The sequence below is a fragment of the Pygocentrus nattereri genome, chromosome 19 (genome assembly GCF_015220715.1).
Source record: "Pygocentrus nattereri isolate fPygNat1 chromosome 19, fPygNat1.pri, whole genome shotgun sequence".
NCBI lineage: Eukaryota > Metazoa > Chordata > Actinopteri > Characiformes > Serrasalmidae > Pygocentrus > Pygocentrus nattereri.
Window position 1 is genome coordinate 4,738,049 of NC_051229.1, and position 23,296 is coordinate 4,761,344.

The following is a 23,296-nucleotide window of genomic DNA, read 5'->3' on the forward strand; positions in this document are numbered from 1 at the left end:
GTGTGTACGTACAACATGGACAGGCTGCTGACTGGCTACAGCTGCTAAAGGAGAACCCTACGCTGGACACTTCTGATATTTTAAACATCTGCTATTTTCATATAAATTGTTATGGCTGTATTGATTCAAAGAACCAATAATGCAGTGGCTCATTCAGACCACTGAGTAACAAACACAATAACAGCACACAAGGGTCAACAGCCTTGTAACTCAGGACCCAGCAAGATTTAGAGGAAAATATACATATGGCACATTGTCAGCTTTGGGACAATTTAGTTTAAGGCATTTCAGCGGAGAATTTCGAAAAACGGCATTCATTTCTCCTTCAGAGAAAACCAGCTCAGACCTGGTTGGAGTTCCTAAAATGGGCAGAACGTTGCTTAGAGAATGACGACACACCTTCAGAGGTCTATTCATTTCTAATAAGATGGGGAAGTTCGAAGTCTAAGGCTGAGTGTGCCAGTGTTTCGGTTACTCACAGTTGTGAACAGCTTTTTAGAAAACTTCAATAATCTAAGGCTGATGGTTTCTTCATAGTGAGTCTTCAACAAGACAATCAGAGCTAAGGCTGTTTTGGCTATGAATGAAATACCATAAAATCTAAGCAATATTGCATATTGCTTTCTCCAGCTTCTGTGGATCACTGTTTAAAAACAGGGGCATTGCGCATTCTGTAGGCCTGACCGTGGCAACGCCGTCAGGTCCAGTTAAAGCCTCAACTTGGCACTCAGTAAAGCTGGTTAAAGAGGAATATCTGCTGCGTACTGTAAGGCACATGCATTTTAAAGTGTACAATAAGGCACTGCATTCTCTTTTTTAGCACTTCTGCAAAACTCAGTGGTTAAGATGTAAACAGAGTCATTCAGAATGAACCTCTTTATGATTTCGTTTCAGTAGTGGTGATGGGAACCAGGTGTCACGATGACTTCAATACAAATATAGAAATTTTATTTACTGTCCAAAAGTGAATCTACACGTGTCTTCTGAGTTTTTATGGAATGTTCATGGAAAAATAGTCATGAAGTTGTAAAAATAAGTTGTCAGTGGGGACTATTTTGCCTCACCACACTCTGCATGTACCTCTTCACCATGAATGGATACAAAAAATATATATTTTAGGCCACAACTTTCTCAAAACTATCGTAAAATAATGTCTTGGACAACAGGCAGAGTATTCATATTCATTCATTGTGATGTAGCTTTTATAGGCAGTAGACTCAGACTTTTGGTTCCTAACACCACCATAGAGAACATTTCTGATCCAGTAAGGCCTCTAAAACAGCATTTCACTCCTTGTTTACATGTTAACCATTTAATTACATGGAAATTTTGGAAAATCGGTGGAATTCCCATTTAAGGCAAGTGATGCCTAGTTCAGCCACTGCTCCAGCAAATTTACACACACTCAATAATCTGATGGTCACTGGACTGCCTGTTCACAATATCGACGAGAGGTCTATCAACACGTTTATGACCTTGTAAAATGCAGATATAAAGACAAATCTATCAAATAAAGCACTCGCTGGCCACTTTATTAGAAACCCTTCCCTTGCTGGTGTACAGTTAAGAGACTGCAGCTCATCTGTTGATACAAAGTTTGCGTTAGCCATCCTATAATCCTTCATCGGGGGTTTCTGACCATAGGGATGGCTGAGAAGTGAGACATGACGTGATGTAACGTGAATGGCCCACCACCCAAATATTATCCGGTCAGCAGTAGTCCTCTAGTCAGAAAATGACAGATGATGAATAGAGGACAAACTGCAGCAACAGATGGGCTGCAGTCTGTAAGTTTACACCTAAAAAACGGAGTTATAAGGTAGGTGTTTCTGATAAAGTGGCCAGTTAGAGGAAATGCAAGGTAGGGGCTTCTGATAAAGTGGCCAGTGAGGGGAAAAAACAAAGTGTGGCTGGTCAATAGCAGCATGAACTAACAAGTGATTGTCATCTAGACTGATTTTGATTAAACATTTTTAGATCAGATTTCAATTAGTTCTTCATTTAAACTGCATTAACTAAATACGTGTGGCTGGAATCACACCGACCAATCAGGATTTAAGCTTTGTTCACCTGTATAGTGCCTGGAATAGGCACAACGCTGCTGTTATTGGCTAATACGGTCCCATTCATAATGCATAAAGCTTAATGTAGCATCCACTTTCAACCAATACTGCAGTTATTTAACCCAGAAGTTTATCTTGTGATAAAGTATTCGCCCCCAATAAAACAACGAAACATGTCCACTTCAATATTCATTAAGAAACGCAACCTTCTTAAAAGGAATCAGTCCCTTTGCTATAAGGATCAGGGATAAAATACTAGAATACCACACGATTAGTCGACACATCACAAACGTTTCTTCTTATTTAACATCCGTTTTTTTACTACAAACAAGACTCTGTGAGACAAAAAGATCTTTCATTAAAATTAACCTGAAAAAGCCGAAAACATCCTTCTTCTGTTCCAGTAAAATTGTCTTGGCCTTATGAGGAAATGAGAGGCTTTCTCATAAATGTGCCGATTATTAAGGTTCATCAGTTATTCAGCTTTCTCGCTTTCTCTCTCTCTTTCTTTACATGTGGAACTTCCTAAAACAAACCACACAGTCATCAACCAATGACACAGTTCGGTGGAAAAGAGCAATGTAACACTGTTTTCTGCAGTTATAGACCAAGTCCTTCCCTGGAATGCTTTACGTTCAGTCTGAACAACTGTACACACGGAATATATTATCTTTATGATGAGTAAAGTTGCATTAAATGAAGCTAATCGTGAGTGATTAGTACTGATTGACACCGATTTACAGTAACTCGTACTGGATCTAAAATGCGGCCCAAAACCTTCCGCACAGTTTTAAGTAGATCTGGACTTTAAGGCAGTGTTGAGTGGAATTAATTAAATAATAAGGAACTCGAGGTGGGCGAACTACAATATAATGCAGGGCTTTTTGTCCTTGAAGGGGTTTTCTGAGGCAGGGATACCCATGAGCAGAGGGTCGTACTTGGCGTGTTCACTGCAGTATCGCATCAGATCAGCTGAAGCCTTGGACACCTGGACGGGAGGAGCAGAGAAAAGTGATGCGTCATTCAGAAACACAGCCAAATACCATATTCACTACAGTATTCACACAGTGCTAAGTTATCATGTGTCATTCCTAGGGGTGTAAATCTCATCTCTGACCTCCAATGATTTGATTCAGTTATTTAAGAAATGATTCAGTGATTCATCAGATCTCAGATTTTACCACAAATCATTTCGATTCTTTAGAAAATGATTCAGTGGGACCTCAATTTCAACTGTAACTCGATTCTTTAGGAGATGATTCAATGTATCATGTTATCACAAATTGAACTGTGACTCGATTCGATTCTTCAGGAGATGATTCAATGTATCATGACATCTCAAATTCAACATCCCAGAGAGACGGAGTCTTTCAGAAGTAAAGATGAGATGGGGAGGCGTTCACCACTATGTCAAAGACTGGAGTCAAACATTTTAACATTTCTCAACCGAAAACAGCAAAGAACTTGCGGATTTCATCATTTATGGCACATAATATCACTGAAAGCTTCAGAGATTCTGGAGAAATCTCTCTATGTAAGGGACAAGGCCAAAAACCCGTATTTGCTGGCTGTGATCTTTGGGCCCTCAGGTGGATTCTGTAGATTCTGTAGATTCTGTAGGGTAAATCACTGCAGGGGCTCAGAAACACTTCTGAGAACCACAGTCTGTGAACACAGTTTGTTGCTGCATCCACAAATGCAAGTTAAAATTCTACCATGCAAAGAAGTGACCATATAAACAGGATCCAGAAACGCTGCTGCCTTCTCTGGGCCCAAGCGCATTTATGATGGACTGAGGCGAAGTGGAAAAGTGTTCAAAAGCCAGCATCCATGATGACCTAGGGCTGCATTAGTGCACATGGAAGGGGTAACTTGCACATCGGTGAAGGAAACACTGATGCCGAAGGATACGTACAGGCTTCGGAGCAGCATATGCTGCCATCCAGATGACGTCTATTTCAGGGAAGCCCTTGCTTACTTCAGCAAGATAACGTCAAACCACATTCTGGACATATTACAACAACATAGCAAAACTGATATACTTTTATACTTTATTTTATTTCTCTTGTACTTTAACTTCTGTCTAGATTTATTTCTATTTTGGATTTATGTAAGTTTATGTGTAATTATATGTCTTGCTACAGAAACACTGCATTTTCCTCTGGGATCAATAAAGTTCGTTCTCTCTCGTTCTCGCTCTCTAGCTCTTTCTCTCTCTCTCTCTCTCTCTGTCTCTCTCTCTCGCTCTGTCTCTCTCTCGCTCTCTCTCATAGCAAAACAGTGCTAAACTGGCCTGCCTGCAGTCCAGAACTGTAACCCATTGAAAAGACTGCGAGCATTATGAAATGAGAAATACGACAAAGGAGACCCAGAACTGTTGAGCATCTGAAATCCTATATGAAACCAGAATGAGAAAACAATTCACTTTTCACTGTTAAAAGAAGAGCTGATGCAGCACAGTGGTAAACGTGCCCCCGTCCCAACTTTTTTGAAAGGTGTTGCTGGCATCAAATTCAAATTGGATGTATCTTTTTCAAAAAACAATAAAATATCTCCGTTTCATCAACTGATATGCTGTCTTTGGGCTATTTTCAATTACAGGGTTGTATGATTTGCACATCAGCCTTCTGTTTTTATTAACCTCTTGCACAGCTTCCTGACTTTTTTGGTAGTGTGGTTGTAATTTTAAAAATGACTGTTTTTACATGTGACCATAAGGAAGTTAAGGTAATCTCAGCAAATCACAAGGCTGAAAAGAAAGGCATCTTCTGGAACATAGTAGTGCATACACACACCTTTATCCTCTCAATACAGGCCTCCACTCGTAGCTGCTGAACTGTCTTTCTTGCATGGGTTATGTTGTCTGACCTCGTCATCTTAGAAGACATTTTCAGCAACATAAACCTGTGAAACACAAACACAATTCGTTATTCTTTATTCAGAGCCACAACTGAAAATAAACCAAATAAAAGTCACAAACACAAGGACGCTCAATTATTGAGAATATTGGAACAGCCTCTGTACATTGTGTTTATTTTGTATGTGCAGCACTGAACAAAACTAAGGGACCGCCCTCAAGTTTATTTCATTTCCAGTCGAAACGAAGTTATTCATTTATCATGAGATATTTGTGAGGAGATTAGATGGAAGATCACCCACTTGCATAAGTAAGGAGAAAGTAAAAAACAGGAGTTTCCAAAACCAGAACTGGAAAATGGGGCTCCTAACAACCACCCGGAAGACCTGGTAGACACCAAAACTGCCCACATCAGATAAACAGCACTGAAAGCTTTGATCTCTGAGAGAGAGGAGAAGATCAAGCTGCTTCAGATCTGAAAACATCCACAGGGGTGTCTGTCCATCCTTCCACTGTGAGAAGACCACTGAGCGCTGTGGGTCTGAAAGGACGTGAAGCTGATCAAGAAGAACCTCACTGAGAAAAGGAGACGGACGCATCAAACAAAGAAGCTGGACGATGGACTGACCGCCCCCCAGACCTCAACACCACTGAATGGGTTTGGATTACTTCAGAAAATCTAACCAGCTTCTAAGACTGAACTTTGGAGGTTTTGGAGGTGTCTGCAGGTTCTTTGAGGAGCTGAAAGTGAGGCTCCTGAAAAGAGTGTAAGCTGGGATGATGGTGGAGAGAGACTCACTGAATACTTGAGTAATACTTGTAGCTGAAAAATGGATGACTTGTTCTTAATGGCTGCTCTGATTCGAAATCAAGTAAATTAAGGGTGGTCTCTGACTTCAGACATCCTGTTGTATCAGAGTTGATATTGAGTGTTTGAGGGTGTGCAGGGCTGCATCCTGCCTCTGAACCTCAAAGAACAGGACATTTCTGACGCAGCACAGGAGGAGGTTGTGACACAAAACCCACCACATCCGACAAAACTTTCTGAACTGTTTAAAGCAGCCGTGTTTCAGAGAAGTTAGGTAACCAGATGACCTGTGGTCACAAAGAGAGAGAGAGAGAGACGCAGCTACAAAACAAAACATCAAATGAATGGAAAGCAATCATGATACCAGGGCGGTCACTGTTGACTGTATTAGTAATGGAGAGCCCCATCATTCAGTGTCCACTGAGGACTGAAAGCCTTTAAAACAAGTCAAACAATAAAAAAAGTAAATAAAATCCGTGCAGAGCCTTTCAAAGATTCTGAAAAATACAAACAAAGAAGCAAAACAAATACGAACAAAGAAGCGTTTAAAAAGATTTTACTGAAATATATGAGGTAATAAATTTATAGAAATGGCCATCAGGCTCTGCTTCTTTAAAATAGCATGCATCATTTTACGGCATTTGGCAGACGAACTGATCCAGAGCGACTTACAATTAGATTATTTTACACAGGTAAGGCGAAGGTGCTGTTGGGAGTCTTGCCCAAGGACTCTTATTGGTATAGTGTAGGGTGCTTCTCCAGGCTAGGACTGAACCCCAGTCTACAGTGTAGAAGGCAGAGGTGTTACCCACTACACTAAACAACCAAACAATGCAAACTGATCAACTAATCAGTAACTGACTTTAACCTCTTTTCATAGCAGCCATAAAATGCTATTCAGCAGTTCTGGAAGTCCCTCAGCTCAGCTTTTAAAAAGTTCGTTATAATATTATAACTTGTTTTTTAACTTAATTATTTTATTTAATATTATAAATAAAATATCCAACAGGCCAAATTTCCACTTTGTCAGCAGAATGACCTCAAAGAGGAGTTAATTAAGCTAATTAAGTGATTGACTAACAGAATACGATGAATTGCGAATCCTTTTCAACCTATATTTCAACTGAATTCACTACAAAGACAAGATATTTAATGTTCAAACAGATAAACTTTGTTTTATGCAAATATTCACTCATTTTGAATTTGATGCCTGCAACACGTTCCAAAGAAGTTGGGACAGGGGCAACAAAAGACTGGGAAAGTTGAGGAATGCTCAAAAAACACCTGTTTGGAACATTCCACAGGTGAACAGGTTAATTGGAAACAGGTGAGTGTCATGATTGGGTATAAAGGGAGCATCCCTGGAAGGCTCAGTCGTTCACAAGCAAGGACGGGGCGAGGTTCACCACTTAGTGAATAACTGCGTGAGCAAATAGTCCAACAGTTTAAGAACAATGTTTCTCAACGTGCAACTGCAAGGAATTTAGGGATTTCATCATCTACAGTCCATAATATCATCAAAAGATTCAGAGAATCTGGAGAAATCTCTGCAAGTAAGCGGCAAGGCAGAAAACCAACACTGAATGCCCGTGACCTTCGACCCCTCAGGCGGCACTGCATTAAAAACCCACATCATTCTGTAACAGATATTCCCACATGGGCTCAGGAACACTTCAGAAAACCACTGTCAGTGAACTCAGTTCGTCGCTCCATCTACAAGTGCAAGTTAAAACTCTGCCATGCAAAGCGAAGCCAGATATCAACAACACACAGAAACGCCGCCGGCTTCTCTGGGCCGAGCTCATCTGAGATGGACTGACGCAAAGTGGAAAAGTGTCCTGTGGTCTGACGAGTCAGTTTCAACTGTTTTTGGAAATCATGGATATCGTGTCCTCCAGGCCAAAGAGGAAAAGGACTGTCCGGATTGTTTTCAGTGCAAAGCTCAAAAGCCAGCATCTCTGATGGTGTGGGGGGGGTGTTGGTGCCCATGGCAGGGGTAACTTGCACATCTGTGAAGGCCCCATTAATGCTGAAAGGTACATACAGGTTTTGGAGCAACATCTGCTGCCTTCCAAGCAGCGTCTTTTTCAGGGACGTCCTGCTTATTTCAGCAAGACGATGCCAAGCCACATTCTGCACGTGTTACAACAGCGTGGCTTCGTAGTAAAAGAGTGCGGGTACTAGACTGGCCTGCCTGCAGTCCAGACCGTCTCCCATTGAAAATGTGTGGCGCAAAATACGACAGCGGAGACCCCGGACTGCTGAGCAGCAGAAGTTGTACATCAAGCAAGAATGTGAAAGAATTCCACCTACAAAGCTTCAACAATCAGTGTCCTCAGTTCCCAAACGCTTATTGAGTGTTATTAAAAGGAAAGGTGATGTAACACAGTGGTAAACATAAGATAAGTCTTGGACACTGCTTAACAGGCCATGATCTTGTTCCCACGGCTTGCTTAGTCAGTGCTACGACTCAATTATCTCGTTCCCACACCTTACTAAAAGTCATGGCATAGCTTTAGGATCTTGTTCCCACACGTTACTACATAGTTTTATTACTCTGTGAAAGTCAGAGACCACCATTCTTTCATTGAACCAAGTCAAAATGGCCATCAAGTAAAGCTTTTCAAGAGGAGAAGAAGAAAATCTGAAAATCAAACAAAGAAGCTGCTGGTGTTCTCAGACCATCTGACTGACCACCCCAGAGTCCAGAGCTCAACGCCACTGAATGCGTTTGATTATTTCAGAAAATCATCAACCAGCTTCTAAGACTGAACTCTGGAGGCGTGTCTGCAGGTTCCTCGAGGAGCTGAAAGTGAGTCTTCTGAAAAGAGTGGAAGCTGGAATGAAGGGAATGAGTGACACACTGACCACTCAAACAAGCAGATGTTAGATTAGGTTGTTGAGGCTTCTGTGAAATAAGTTTTCTGCTTTTTTCTGAACTCTGAAAAATGAATAACTTGTGTTTAATGGCTGTTTCCACTGAAAATAAGCGGAGGTTTTGGACATTTGCACAGTGCTGATATCATCAGTTAGAAGTTTAGCACCTTAAAACTGGCCTTATTTCTTTTCCTATATCAACCCTCACCTGAAAACACACACACACCTCGACCACACACTGCACTCCCTGTGTGTGTGTGTGTGTGTGTGTGTGCGCGTGTTCATAACTGGACGAGCATGAATGCACAGCGCTCCACAGTAGCAACAACGTCATTCGCTTTCTGAGCAACCAAACTAAACAAAGAGAGGGGAAATAAAAAGGAAACCACAATGCACTGCTCCTGCACAGCTTCACTGTCTCTGTTGGCCATACAAGCCACATCAGTGCCTATTATAGTTTGTGCACAACTGTGGTCAATCATAATATTACCAATAAAGACTGGGTGATATGGCAGAAATATATCAGGACATTAAATGTATCATATTTAGCTTTTCTGACATGAAACAATGCACCAGCAGAACTAATGTACTGTTTAAGCAACACCAACAGCAAAAGTCAATTACAACCAAGTGATCTTTCATCAACCCAGGGGTCAGCAACTCAAATGTTAAGAAGAGTCATTTTGTCCTTTCAGAAACATGAAAACAACCTTGGGAGCCACGATATTTTATGTCCATTTTACCGCCTTGACTGTAAATGTGTCTCAGTATGTGTTAATGTTGTAGTTCAGGCTGAAATATAATCGAAAACACAGCTTTAAGCTTCGGCTTAGCTACAGTCGCTTTTCTCGCATCTCCAGCAGGAAACTTTTCCAAAAGTGGAACAGTTTCTTGTAAAATGTTTCTCAGCGTTCAGTTTTTTACGAGGCTGAAGTCGCTTTTCATTCGCCGGCTTCTTGTTTGAATTTTCCCGTTCCACCTTAAATGGTGCATTTAAGACGCAAAGGGAAAATCTGAATGAGAAATAGTGTTTAGTGTTTGACAGTTTCTTGCTGCAGATTAAACGTATCAGGAAACCAACTGGAGTGATTAGAATTGCCAATAAGTCAATCCGTCTCCAAATCTTCGATGTTTGTCTTAAATTTTTCTCTTTGCTGCTTCGTACGGTACTAAGCGAGGTTGTTGACCGTGTTGCTACGGTGGTCAGCAGTCTGCACACCAACTTTCAGGGCTAAAGGGTGAATCAGCAGCTCAACATTAACTCAAGAAAGCAAGCAAAATTTATTTATATAGAGCTTTTTACAACAGGTGTTGTCACAAAGCAGCTTTACAGAACAATCAGTATTACAGAAAGTCGTCAGCGGCAACGGTGGCAAGGAAAAACTCCCTAAAAGAGGAAGAAACCTTGAGAGGAACCAAGACTCAGAAGGGGAACCCACCCTCCTCTGGTCCACACCGGATAGCAAACAGCCTTAGTATGAAGTGTTATAGTAAAGTGGGAAAGAGAAGATCTGAGGGTGAGGACTGCACAGCGCTGTACAGCAAGAAGCTCAGTGGTGGTCAAACCGGTCCAGAAGGCTGGTGAGCAGCGGCACCAATCAAGGCAGAAGAGGCAGTAGCATCAGACGCACAGGATGGTCAGCTGATCAGCTCGGCAGAGAAAGGAAAGAAAACGCAGTCAGTTCTGTAAAGAGTGGCTGACCACAGATTACAATAAAACAGAGCAGCAGAGACTCCAGCAGGTCCAGACCTGACAGGGAGACTAATCACCAAAGGCTCCACAGTACAAGTAAGTTTTTAGCCTAGACTTAAAGACTGAGGCTGAGTCTGAGTCCCGAACATTAACAGGAGGATTATTCCAGAGCTGGGGGGCTTTGTATGAGAAAGCTCTCCCCCTGATGGAGCTTTATTAGTTCTAGGTACCAGTAGTGAGCAGCACCTTGTGATCTAAGTAGGCATGATGGTTCATAGTGGGAGAGAAGGTCACTCAGGTACTGAGGGGCGAGTCCATTTAGAGCTTTATAGGTCAGTAATAGGATTTTATAATCAATGTGAAATTTAACTGGTAACCAGTGCAGGGCTGATAAAGCTGGGCTGATTTGGTTGAACTTTCTGGTTCTTGTGAGACTCTGGCTGCAGCTTGTTAAAACTTTTGCTGGGACATCCAGACAGCAGGGCACTGTTTAAGACCATTTAGTGTTAAACTGTGTTGAACAATCAGCAGAGCTTTATTTTACTGTAAAGGAGGATTATTTCATTTATACCTGCTAATCTAATTCAGCTGTGGAGCCGCAACAGGGCAGTGAAAGAGCCGGATGGGTCTCCAGAGTTGCATGTTGCCAACCCTGCATTAACCACTGGGAGACCTCGCCTGGCTGCATCTACCCAGATACTAATGATGTGTTGTTCGTGAACGAGTTTAGGAGCTGGCTCAAATTTGGTTTTCTTTCCTCGTAAATTAAGACGAACTAAATCACAGGACCCCCTCCTGGATCTCCTGGGAACATCCCAGCTCTGCCCCCTCATTACACCCAACACCTGCTAGTGTTAGTGCTTGTGTTAGTTTGACTCGGTTTTCATGGAACCTCTTAGCCGTTTCCAAGAGTGCCACATTGGTTCTTCTGTTCTTTGACTTCTGTCTTTGGCTGCTGACTGGCTGATTGATGTGCCTGCATTCTGCCCGTCTGCTTATCTTGTGATCCCCCTGCCTCTTAAAAATGATCAATTAAAAATCCTTATGTACTGACTTTTAAACAACAAAGCCTGCCCCCTGGTTATGGTTGCCGTTTTGTGCCTTTTTGCTGTTTTGGATGTGACCCATGCCTGTTTCCTGACCACGATTCTTGGATATTAAAACCTCATCTTTTGTTTTTATCATGGGGAAAAAAAAAAAAGTTCACTGTTTGTTTAACATTTGTTTTCCTTGTCTCACCAATTGATATTTAAGGTTATGACTAGAGAGGTTCACAAGTCATTTTAAGCAATTGAGAGCCAAGTCTCAGGTCCTCACGGTACAAGTCTGAATCGAGTCTCAAGTCTCCAGTCGTAAAACTTTAGTTAAGTCTTAAATTGTTATTATCAATTAATAATTTTGCTGCATCATTAAGAATGCACTGCAATGCACGCTGTACAAGATGCAGTCATATTACTCCTGATGCGTCCTGCTCTGTTCTAGTTACTTTACTACATATTCAATAAATTTCTACCTCGAAACAAAAAAAAACAAACAACAAAGCCAAACGATTTTTTTGAAAAAGTTGTGAATTTTTTTTTAATGCCGGCCAAAAGAGCCGACTCTCACTTGTGAATGCTTGGAATGCTCATCATTAATAGATATTATGGAGAGAAAAAAAATCCTGATAATTTTCAAGATTAAGTTTCAAGACGTTCACATTTTTAAGACTACGATTTTTAAACGCAACAAAATTTAGCAGTGTAATAAGACCATTACTACAACTTCGGCAGAGCTTAAAAACACAACAAACGTGATTATAATATTTAATCAAAATGAACTAAAAATTACAGACGTGTTCTGTTCGTATCCCAGAGATCATTAGGCCTCCTCTGAAGGCCTACAAGGATCTGAGGGTTCCCCAGTGGTTGCATCACTTAAATCCTTACACCCCCCCGCCCCCCCCCTTTTATGTCGCTGCATCAGGTTACTGGGTCTGATGTAACACAAGCAAAAGGTGCTTAAACCACGGTATTCATCTTCCTCCAAGGGAAAGCCGAGTGAAAAGAGACTGTAAGGAAGCTATTACACCACACACATAAAAACCAGGGACATCCCAGTCCATCCAGGAAGAGTTGCATAATGACATCCTTATACCAGGACAGTCTGCAGAGAGCTAGGAGGGGAGGGAGTGAACTACAGCCGAGTTACACTCTACAGACACAGGCTGGAGGGTTTCTGGAGCTTCCTGCTGTTTAGAGATGCACAATAAAAGCACGTTTGATTAAGGGCAGCGTCAATTCACGGATATCGTGTTAACAGCAACAATGCTTTCCGAATTCAATTCCAGTATAAAAGCACACACCTGTATGTTACTGCGGCGCGTTCGCGGTGGGAACGGCGGGATGAGTTTTGTTTTATGCTCCATTTCACACTCTTAAAAAGTGCTATAAACAAATATGATTCTCTGTGTTTGCTTAAAGCTACACTCTTAAAACTGATTCCTTAGTAAAGCAAATGATTCTATATAGAACCATGAACACTCAAAGAGCCCTTTGCATTAAAGGGTTCTCTGCATTCTTCAGAATGTGCTGTAGATGGTTATAAACAGAACCCTTTTGAAAAGGGTTCTATGTAGCACCAAACAGGGTTCTTCTGTTTTGACGAGGTCGAGCATGTAACCATAGAAGAGTCCTTTTTGGTGCTCTATAAAACCCTCTGCATAGAACCGTCTACAGCACATTCTGAAGAACCCTTTCACAAGGCAAAGACCCCTTTCATGATGCAAGGGGTTCTTTAAGTGTTTACTACAGAACCTTTAAAGAGCCATCTTTAAGTGTGTACATTGGAAAAGATCTGGGGATTTGGAGACCCCTTTGGTGGAAATGTGGAATTGCACGCAGTATGCAGAAGAACCATATGGAACATGAGTTGTGCTTCAGCCCCCTTCCCAGAGTGGATGAATCTGCTGACTGAAGAGAACTCGAAGAGAACTCAGTCTAAACTTGGTGGAGGTGAGTTAGTTATATACTGTTGGGGGCAGTCGTGGGCTGGAGGTTGGGGAACTGGCCCTGTGACTAGAAGGTTGCCAGTTTGATCCCCAGTGCCGACGGGTCCATGACTGAGGCGTCCTTGAGCAAGACACCTAACCCCCAATTGCTCCCCAGGTGCCGAGGATAGGGCTGGCCACCGCTCTGGGCAAGTGTGCTCACTGCCCCCTAGTGTGTGTGTGTGTGTATTCACTAGTGTGTATGTGGTGTTTCACTTCATGGATGGGTTAAATGCAGAGGTGGAATTTCCCCGTTTGTGGGACTTAAAAAGTATCACGTCTTCACTTCTTCACCAGTATGATGTTGATTTTGGAATCATTTGAGACCTAAACATGGAGCTGGAGCTTCTTTTTGAGTCTGTATGTGACGTCAATACATACAACGTGGTGTGAAAAACTCCCGACTTGACGCCTCTGACTTCTGAATGATTATTTCAGGCTTTACAGGGCGACTCACCATATTTTAGCCTGTTTTCTTGTTCTACTCACTCAGTAATGCCACTTCTTTCAGTTTTAACAAAAAAAATCTTACATAGTGCAGCTTTAATTTCCCCCAATGTCACCATTTGCCATAAAGGGGAATTTTTGTTCAATTTTTCTACATAATTAAAACATGTTTTAGGCCAAAACCTTCTCAAAGCTGTCATAAACAGGCAGCATATTCATAACCATTTAGTGTAATAACTTCCTGTGAGGGAGCATTTAGAGGTGGACGTCTGGTTCCTATCACCTAATGATATAAACCAACCAAGGTCAAACAAATTCAATGTAATTTTAGCAAAACTGTCTCTTTAAATGTGCTTGTAATATGTTTACTTCGGCATCAGGAGAGTCTTGGACAAAAACAACCAAAAGATGTCATCATCTTCAGTGTTTACAGAAGTGATGGTCAATAGTCTCATTATACCAGCACTGAACACTGAATGCTTTACAGTCAGATTCAAAACATCTCTGTTTACTGTAAACACCTGCAGTGTTGCTTTGTCAGGTCCAACTGTTGAAACTGTTGCAGCTCAGTAAAGTCTGCTGAGGCTTCAGCCTTTATGCTCTTGTTTATTAGACAATTTCACACGATCAGCATCAACGTGCCACCACAAATCCAAAGCTCTTTGCCATGGGAAAGCTCAGTAGGGCTGGTCCTCACTGTAAAGGGGGGTCTAATCACAGAACAGTCACTGATATACACTATATTTCCAAAAGTATTCACTCTTCCGCCTTCACACACATATGAACTAGATTGACATCCCATTCTTAATCCATAGGGTTTAATATGATGTCGGCCCACCCTTTGCGGCTATAACAGCTTCAGTTCTTCTGGGAAGGCTTTCCACAAGGGTTAGGAGTGTGTTTATGGGAATTTTTGACCGCATTTGTGAGGTCAGACACTGATGTTGGACGAGAAGGCCTGGCTCACAGTCTCCGCTCTAATTCATCCCAAAGGTGTTCTATGGGGTTGAGGTCAGGACTCTGTGCAGGCCAGTCAAGTTCTTCCACACCAAACTGGCTCATCCACGTCTTTATGGACCTGCTTTGTGCACTGGTGTGCAGTCATGTTGGAGCAGGAAGGGGCCGTCCCCAAACTGTTCCCACAAAGTTGGGAGCATGAAGTTGTCCAAAATCTCTTGGTGCTGAAGCATTGAGTTCCTTTCACTGGAACTAAGGGGCCGAGCCCAACTCCTGAAAAACAACCCCACACCATGATCCCCCCTCCACCAAACTTTACACTTTACACTGGAATTCACTGAGCTCCTGAGAACGACCCATTCTTTCACTAATGTCTGTAGAAGCAGTCTGCAGGCCTAGGGGCTCGGCTTTATACACCTGTGGCCATGGAAGTGATTGGAACACCTGAATTCAATGATTTGGATGTGTGAGTGAAGACTTTTGGAAACCTTCTACACAGTTTACAGCTCCACCATTCATTGAAAAGGCCCTTACCCTGGAACACTAAACTCACTTTTCTCACATCAAAAAGTTTGATGCAGTTTGTAAACATGGTTAAAGTTTCTGTTCACGTCTCAATTCATAAGTCATTTACATTTCCGGCATTTGGGAGACGCTCTCATCCAGAGTAACTTACAATTTACACAGGTAGGTGGAGGTGGTGTTAGGAGTCTTGCCCAAGGACTCTTATTGGTATAGTGTAGGGGGTTTGAACCCCAGTCTACACCATAGAAGGCAGAGGTGTTACCCACTACACTAAGTAACCAACTCCACATACTGAACCAACTCCATATATATCCAAGTCCATATAGGGTAACTAAACTGCGAATATGGCCTGCTTTGAGTTCACTGTTTTTGTGATGTCACACAAGCCATTTCATTTACATACACTGCCTATTCAACATGTAACAGTGTAGCTCTGCCCACTCACACTGAAGTCAGAAGGAGTGTCTCAGCCCAGCTTTCTGAACAAGGCACAAACAGGACAGCCAATTAGAACAGAGCTCATTTACATATATCACTCTTAAAGCCACAGTAACAAAAAACAGCATGTTTAATTCCAAGGCATATAAAAGACTGGAAAATAGTTTTTGGTACAGAAAAGCACACAAACATTATAAGCAAGTCATAAATGGGAGAATCAAAAGGTCAACAGGCCATCATTCAAGTTCAAACCACTGAAGAGTGAAGAAGCCATGCAGATGGACAAAAGCATGAACTACATTCAGGCTTTAAAATGACTGCTACTACTTTTTTTAGCTACAAAATATATGTTTGTTCATTTTTAAATGTTATAAAGCACCAGAAATCACATCAGCTAGTCTATTCATGAATTTCTGTACATCTCTAAGACGTAAAGAGAGTCATTCAGAGCCGTTTGGTGTGAAATGATTGACCGCAGAGACTCTGATTTCTTTACAGTGGTGGTGATGGGAACCAGGGGTTACCATGACTACAACACAGATATAGACATTTTATTTACTCTTCAAAAACACCCAGTGAACCCACACAAATCTTCTGAGTTTTTATATGGAATGCTTATGATGGTGAAATATGAATAGAAATCTAAAATAATATGTTTTTTGGGAAACTAGCACCCTGCATGCATCCCTCCACCATTTAAAAATGTATTTTATGATAAAATCCTTCTCAAAACTGCTGTGAAACACTCAATAATCCGATAACTGCAGAAAACCAGATTTTGTCAGTAACCCAATCAAAGTGTCTACATGCAACTGAGTAATCAGATAACAGGGAAACTCTGGGTCTACATGAGTCAGACCGTAAACTCACAGAAGAAGACGTAACGTAAAAGTTAAAAATTAAAACTTCATACCGTGGCTTTTTAAAAAAAAACATTGCGCGTTTTACCTGAAAATATGAACAAACATCATCTAGAAGATGAAGCTTTAAATCCTTCATTTCGTCAAGCATGTATTAAGTGTTGTGCTGCGTCTCGCGGCGATGCTGCTCGCTTATTTCCGGTACCGCCGTCTGTTTTCACACATGCTCAAGATGAGAAACGAAAGAAATCAGAGTAAGAGCTCACAGCACTGAGAAATCTGATTACTGAGCTAAAATCCAGCTCTCTAGATTTGTAGACCTTACTCTGATCTAGGAAATGGGAGTATGATGCTTACATGACCATTTGAATATCAGATAACTGCAGAAATCCGATTATGATCGGATTACTGAGTGCATGTAAACGCGTCTCAGTGGCGCAGTCATAGCCATTTCAGGTAATATCTTTCTTTTATAGAGGTGTTAATCCCTTAAATGGCCTGGACTCATCGACAGGTCCAAAGTTTGACTACATACTTCAATGATCCAAGAATAGCTCAGCAACTTTGCATTGCAGCCCATGTAGTTACTCAGTAGTTACAAGCCTAATTAGTATGCAAAAGCCATTTTAATGGTTAAATCCTTCAGACGTCTGGTTCCCATCACCACCACTGTGAATAAGTCTGACTCTAGCTTCCCAAGAATAGAGCATTTTACACTAAACCACTCTGAATGGCTTTGTTTTGAAATATTTTATGTATATGTGGAAATTTGGAAAAATAGTGTGATCGTTTTATGAAGGTGACATCTAAACAGATTAAATCACTAATATTAATATACAGTATATATATATACACAGTATATCTGCTTTGCTTTTAAATTGTAAGGAAAATGCACAGTAACCTGGGGGACAGTCAAGCGTTACTGTAAGTCCTGCTCAGCGTGCCCCATACAACAAGGCCAGCTTAAGGTCAAGCCATGTTTTAGTTTCAGAGAAAACAAACAGCAGATGGAGCAGCCTATGGTAAGAATCTCAGTAACAATGCACAAAACATTTCGCTTCAGCTGCTTCCTCCACCGGTTCATACACGTAGTTCCACGGAACAGGTTGCGCCTCCGCTGTTAATCAGAATAAATATGAGCTGCACTGCAGAATTACACTAAACTTTCCACTGACGGAGAGCAGGAACAAGAATAGCCTTTACTGGCCAAGAATCCAAACATACAGTACCAAGTAAATGTCAGAGACCACTTCTGTTTAAGTAAATACAAGGGAAAACAACAGAAACTCACACAGAAGCCTCAACAAAGAAATATATCAAACGTTTGTGCTCAGTGAGTCACACTTTACCTTCATCCCAGCTTCCACTCTTTTTAGGAGACTCACTTTCAGTTCCTAGAAAGTCTTAGAAGCTGGTTAGATTTTCTGAAGTAACCAAACCCATTCAGTGGTGTTGAGGTCTGGGCTCTGGGGTGGTCAGTCCATCGTCCAGCTTCTTTGTTTGATGTGTCCGTCTCCTTTTCTCAGTGAGGTTCTTCTTGATCGGCTACACGTCCTTTCAGACCCACAGCGCTGAGTGGTCTTCTCACAGTGGAAGGATGGACAGAAACACCTGTGGATGTTTTCAGATCTGAAGCAGCTTGATCCTCTCTCTCAAAGACGAAGTGCTGTTTATCTAATGGGGGCAGCTTTGAGGTCTACCAGGTGTTCCAGGTGGTTGTTAGGAGCCCCGTTTTCTCTGTAGCTCTTAATCTGAAACTGTAACCTCTGTAAACGTTGACTTCCCTGTGTCTTATGCCAGTGGATCATCCTATATCTAACCTCCTCAGAGATACTACCTAAAAAAAATCAAGAGCTTGTATCTAATGGCTATTTTGACTGGAAATTAAATGAAAGAGAGAAGTCTCTGATTTTTGGACAGAACTGTATGCAAGGAACTGTAAGGCAGTAAACAGAATAAATACAAATAATATTACCAGTACTAATAATAATAATAATTAAGGCAAGGCAAGTTTATTTATATAGCACCTTTCAAACTCTGGTGTCAAAGTGCTTTAATGAAACAAAAACTAGTTAAAATGACGGGTAAATCCTACAATGTGATGCATAAATAAATTACGGTTATTAATTCTGTAATGAAGTGCAATGTGCACAGACTGGATAACTCAATTCACCACAGCAGCAGCCTGAAATGCAGCTCAGCAGCTCAGGGAGTTTCCACTCATGTGAATGATTCTGGCAAGTGCCTGACCATCATGTGTGCGTTTTTTTAAAGCCTCGTAACAATGACGGGCAGAAGTGAATGGGTGAGTGAGCGGACATTATTCACAGCGCCGTCAGCATCAGGTTCGGGCGAAAGAGGAACATGCACAGCTACAAATACCTGATTTATTCCTCTGAAGTCCTGAAAGAGGAAGCCAGGACAAAGACTATAAAGGCTCAATTGGCCGCGACTTGTTTATTTATTTATTTAACTAATGCTTTATTTGAACACATGCATCAAGTGGAAATTGAACAACATGTCAGCATTTTCAAGACGAGAAAACAGTAGTTAGTAATAAAGTTTGTAATTAGACCTCCGCATTTAACCCATCCATGCAGTGAAACACCCACATACATGCACACTAGTGAACACACACACACACACACACACACACACACGCTAGGGGGCAGCGAGCACACTTGCCCAGAGCGGTAGGTGCCTTGGTCAAGGGCACTTCAGTCGTGGACCATCAGCCGAGGGGATCGAACCGGCTACCTTCCGGTCACAGGGGCTGGTTCCCTAACCTGTGGGGATGGGGGGGTCGTGGTGGGGCGGGAGAGGTGCTGGAGCCTAGGGGCAATGTAGAATGTCCAATTGGCCTGACTGCATATCTTTACACTGTGGGAGGAAACCCACGCGGACACGGGGAGAACATGCAAACTCCACACAGAAAGGACCCTGGTCACCCACGCGGGGAATTGAACCCAGGCCCTTCTCGCTGTGAGGCGACAGCGCCACCCACCGTGCCACCGTAATGCAATACAATATAATACAATACAATACAATACAATGCACATAGGTGCAGGATGCACTTGTATGTTATCCAGATCCAAAGCAAAGCAGTAAGTGTGATGGTAACAATAACTGTAAGCAGTACGAGTGAATTCTTCACCGGCGTTCAACTGAAAACAGTATTAAAACAGGACATTTAACAATTTACATCGTGAACATTTCTGTTTTTAGTTAATACGCACTTATACACTCAAATTTAATGTCCAAAAGTTCGTAGACACCTGTTACTTCAACGTTTTTTTCCCCAATGTTTCTTTCCTAAAATCAAGCTTTACACTAGATGTTGGAACATTGCTGTGAGGATTTGATTGAGCATTAGTGAGGTCAAGTACTGACATTGGATGATCAGTTCTAGATCACTCCAACTCATCCCAAAGGCATTGAATGGAGCTCCATTGTTCTAGAGATTTCAGGGAGCATCATACCGTGGCCCATTCTATTGGCTATGCTTTATTCTTCAGATTACACAAACTGTGTGCACACAATTAAACGCCGGTGTCAGCAATGAGGGCACCTTAAAGTAGCTGAAATGACCATTCAGAAGGAGTGTCTGGATACTTTCGTATATATAGTCTACCTTAGAGTTGTCACATTGAAATAAGCTTGGGCGTCCCTGAAAAAGACGTGGTCTAGAAGGCAATGTGCATGTTGCAGGCAATAATTACAGAACAAGCATATGTTTACAAAAAAGTAGTAGTTGGTCAGATAAAACATTAAATATCTTGCCTTTGTACACATTACCGCTTTCAGTACATACTATCTCATCTTTTCTAGAGTCGTGGCTTTCCATATTGTGGGGCAACTAGTATCTTGAATTTAGAAGTAAAAGTCAACTTGCAGCCAATGCGTAAAAATTTACAGCCATACTTAAAATGCAAATGCAAACTTTTCTGTTTTACCCAGTTAAAATGCTTAACTTTTTTCTTAAAAATGCAGTCTAAGCAATGCATAGTCAAACCAGCAAATGTCAGGACAAGCAGCGATGGGAGATGCAATCTTCACTGCTACATTCTTGAGACTGCATATAGGGCCTTTAAGTGTGCAGAGCACAATGCACTATGGAGCATTCATCACTCTAAACGCACTCCCCGAGCAGGGTGATGTCATGCACTCGGCCGACCGCATGCAGTATTAACAACTCGGGCAAAAATAGCCCCTGCACAGCAACTCCCCAGCTGGGACTGTGTGAAAAAAGCCCAGCGAATGCAGGGAGAAACGAGGGGGCACGGCTGCAATAATGGGCCTTTATCACTCAGCACCCCTGCCTGAACAAACAGCAGCTCTGCCAGATAATGTCTCACATACGTCAGCACTCACGCAGGCAGCCAGCCAGGAGCCGTGGCCCGACCCTTTAAATTACTCCTCCTAAACAAATGCCATTGTACTGAAGGAAAGAAAAAACTGGTTATGCCAAAAAGGCCCAAAGCAATGCTTTACAATACAAACACAAACGGTTCAGTAAAATCTACATTTTATTGTTAGCTTATTAAACTGTAGTGTTTATTAATATCAGGTAGTCAGTATTTGCTTTATTCTACTTGGTTCTTTAGGTGGTGGATCATTCTCAGCACTGCAGTAACGCTGACGTGGTGGTGGTGTGTTAGTGTGTGTTGTGCTGGTACGAGTGGATCAGACACAGCAGTGCTGCTGGAGTTTTTAAACACTGTGTCCACTCACTGTCCACTCTATTAGACACTCCTACCTTGTCGGTCCACCTTGTAGATGTAAAGTCAGAGACGACAGCTCATCTGCTGCTGCACAGTTTGTGTTGGTCGTCCTCTAATCCTTCATCAGTGGTCACAGGATGCTGCCCACAGGACGCTGTTGGCTGGATATTTTTGGTTGGTGGACTATTCTCAGTCCAGCAGCGACTCTGATGGGTTTTAAAAACTCCAGCAGCACTGCTGTGTCTGATCCACTCGTACCAGCGCAACACAATCATACACCTCCACCATGTCAGTGTTACTGCAGTGCTGAGAATGATCCACCACCCAAATAGTACCTGCTCTGCGAGGGTCCATGGGGGTCCTGACCACTGAAGAACAGGGTAACAGAGTATCAGAGAAACAGATGGACTACAGTCTGTAACTGTAGAACTACAGAGTGCAGCTATACAGTAAGTGGAGCTGATAAAGTGGACAATGAGCGTAGAAACGAGGAGGTGGTCAGAGTGTTATGTATTAAAATGTATTCCCCCCCAATATGTTAAACTCAACAAACAAATTGAAATTGAAAGCAAAATGTCATTTCAGGCAAGCGGTTTAAATTTTCACATAAATCTGGATGAACTGATATTACAGTTCACACATGGCAATAAACCACTGCATGAAATGTGAAGGAATGAGAGAGAGAAAAAGAGACAGAGGGAGAGAGAGAGAGAGAGACAGACAGACAGACAGACAGACAGACAGACAGACAGACAGAGAGAGAGAGAGAGAGAGAGAGAGAGAGAGAGAGAGAAAGAAAAAGAGACAGAGGGAGAAAGAGAGAGAGAGACAGATAGACAGACAGACAGACAAACAGACAGACAGAGAGAGAGAGAAAAAGAGACAGAGAGAGAGACAGAGAGAGAGAGAGAGAGAGAGAGAGAGAGAGAGAGAGAGAGACAGAGAGAGACAGAGAGAGAGAGAGAGAGAGAGAGAGAGAGAGAGAGAGAGAGAGAGAGAGACAGAGAGAGACAGAGAGAGACAGAGAGAGAGAGAGAGAGAGAGAGAGAGAGAGAGAGAGAGAGCACAACAAAAAAGGCATGCAGCTGTGAGAGGGCTAACACTTTCGCACGCTTCAGGCCCGCTCTGCTAACTCTACAGCCGCGCAGTAAAACTCTGAGCCATTGTGCGCCGAGTGTCCGTCACCTCTAAATGCCTCCATTCATCTCCCTGCACAGACACGAACGCCTATTCAGCTCAACACAGCAATCTCCCCGGCCAGCCCTCAGCGCTCGGCACCTTAAAACAGAGCCTTCATTTAGCAACCACTGCCAGCGTATCGCTCCATCAGAGAACAGCACTCCCCAAGGTTAAAAGTCCACAGTTAACTCCTGCTGCACTTTCTGGTGGTCTTGGAAAACAAATCCTCGGTGTGACCACACAATAAGGTCATTAAAGCTACAGTTGTGTTTCGGTTACACTGGGGGAGCCGTCCGATTGGAAGATTCCCTGCAGGAAAGTGCAAAAGGGCAAAAGGGCGCCGGCTAATTTAGAATCTAGATGGAAAGAAAACACAACACAGCCTCAGAAAACATGCGGCGTGCAGTAAAACACGCGCCACTGTGTTAGAACCACACACTACAGGCTTAAAACGATTAGCGTGGACAAAAACCGCATTTACGGTTTCCTGCCTCAGCACAAATGTAGTCCATCAGCCAAGACATGTTCTGCACCGGGGCTATGAGGCTAATGCAGCTGACAGGCTTCCACCTGTAGATATGCACACCTAGACGTGGTGCTGCCTGTTGTTCTTCATGTGAGGCGATATGTCTGGACGTCCACCATGTTGGAGAGGTCAAGATCCGCTGGTGAACAAATCCACTCGTATTGAGAGACGAAGAGTCTCCGGATTAAACCGGCCCCAAGTTCTTTACTACTCAACGGATTTTCACCAAATTTGTTTTGTTATAATCCTCAGACTCGGATTAATCTACACCGCAGGGATCTGCTCTCGGGACCTTTTACTACTTACTAATTAGTCTG

At 42.3% G+C, this 23,296-nt stretch overlaps 1 protein-coding gene across 1 annotated transcript in view; it reads right to left on the reverse strand.

Moving 5' to 3' along the window:
• Positions 1-2,917: 2,917 nt before the first annotated feature.
• The window catches only part of gng12a (guanine nucleotide binding protein (G protein), gamma 12a), a 53,945-nt gene continuing 33,566 nt past the window's right edge, over positions 2,918-23,296 (reverse strand). Inside the window, exons 2-3 of the mRNA XM_017712292.2 lie at positions 4,859-4,967; positions 2,918-3,051 (exon numbers count right to left, since the gene is read on the reverse strand). Coding sequence (XP_017567781.1) covers positions 2,926-3,051; positions 4,859-4,963 — 231 coding nt within the window. The 5' untranslated portion in view covers positions 4,964-4,967 and the 3' untranslated portion in view covers positions 2,918-2,925. The remainder of the gene's footprint in view (positions 3,052-4,858; positions 4,968-23,296) is intronic.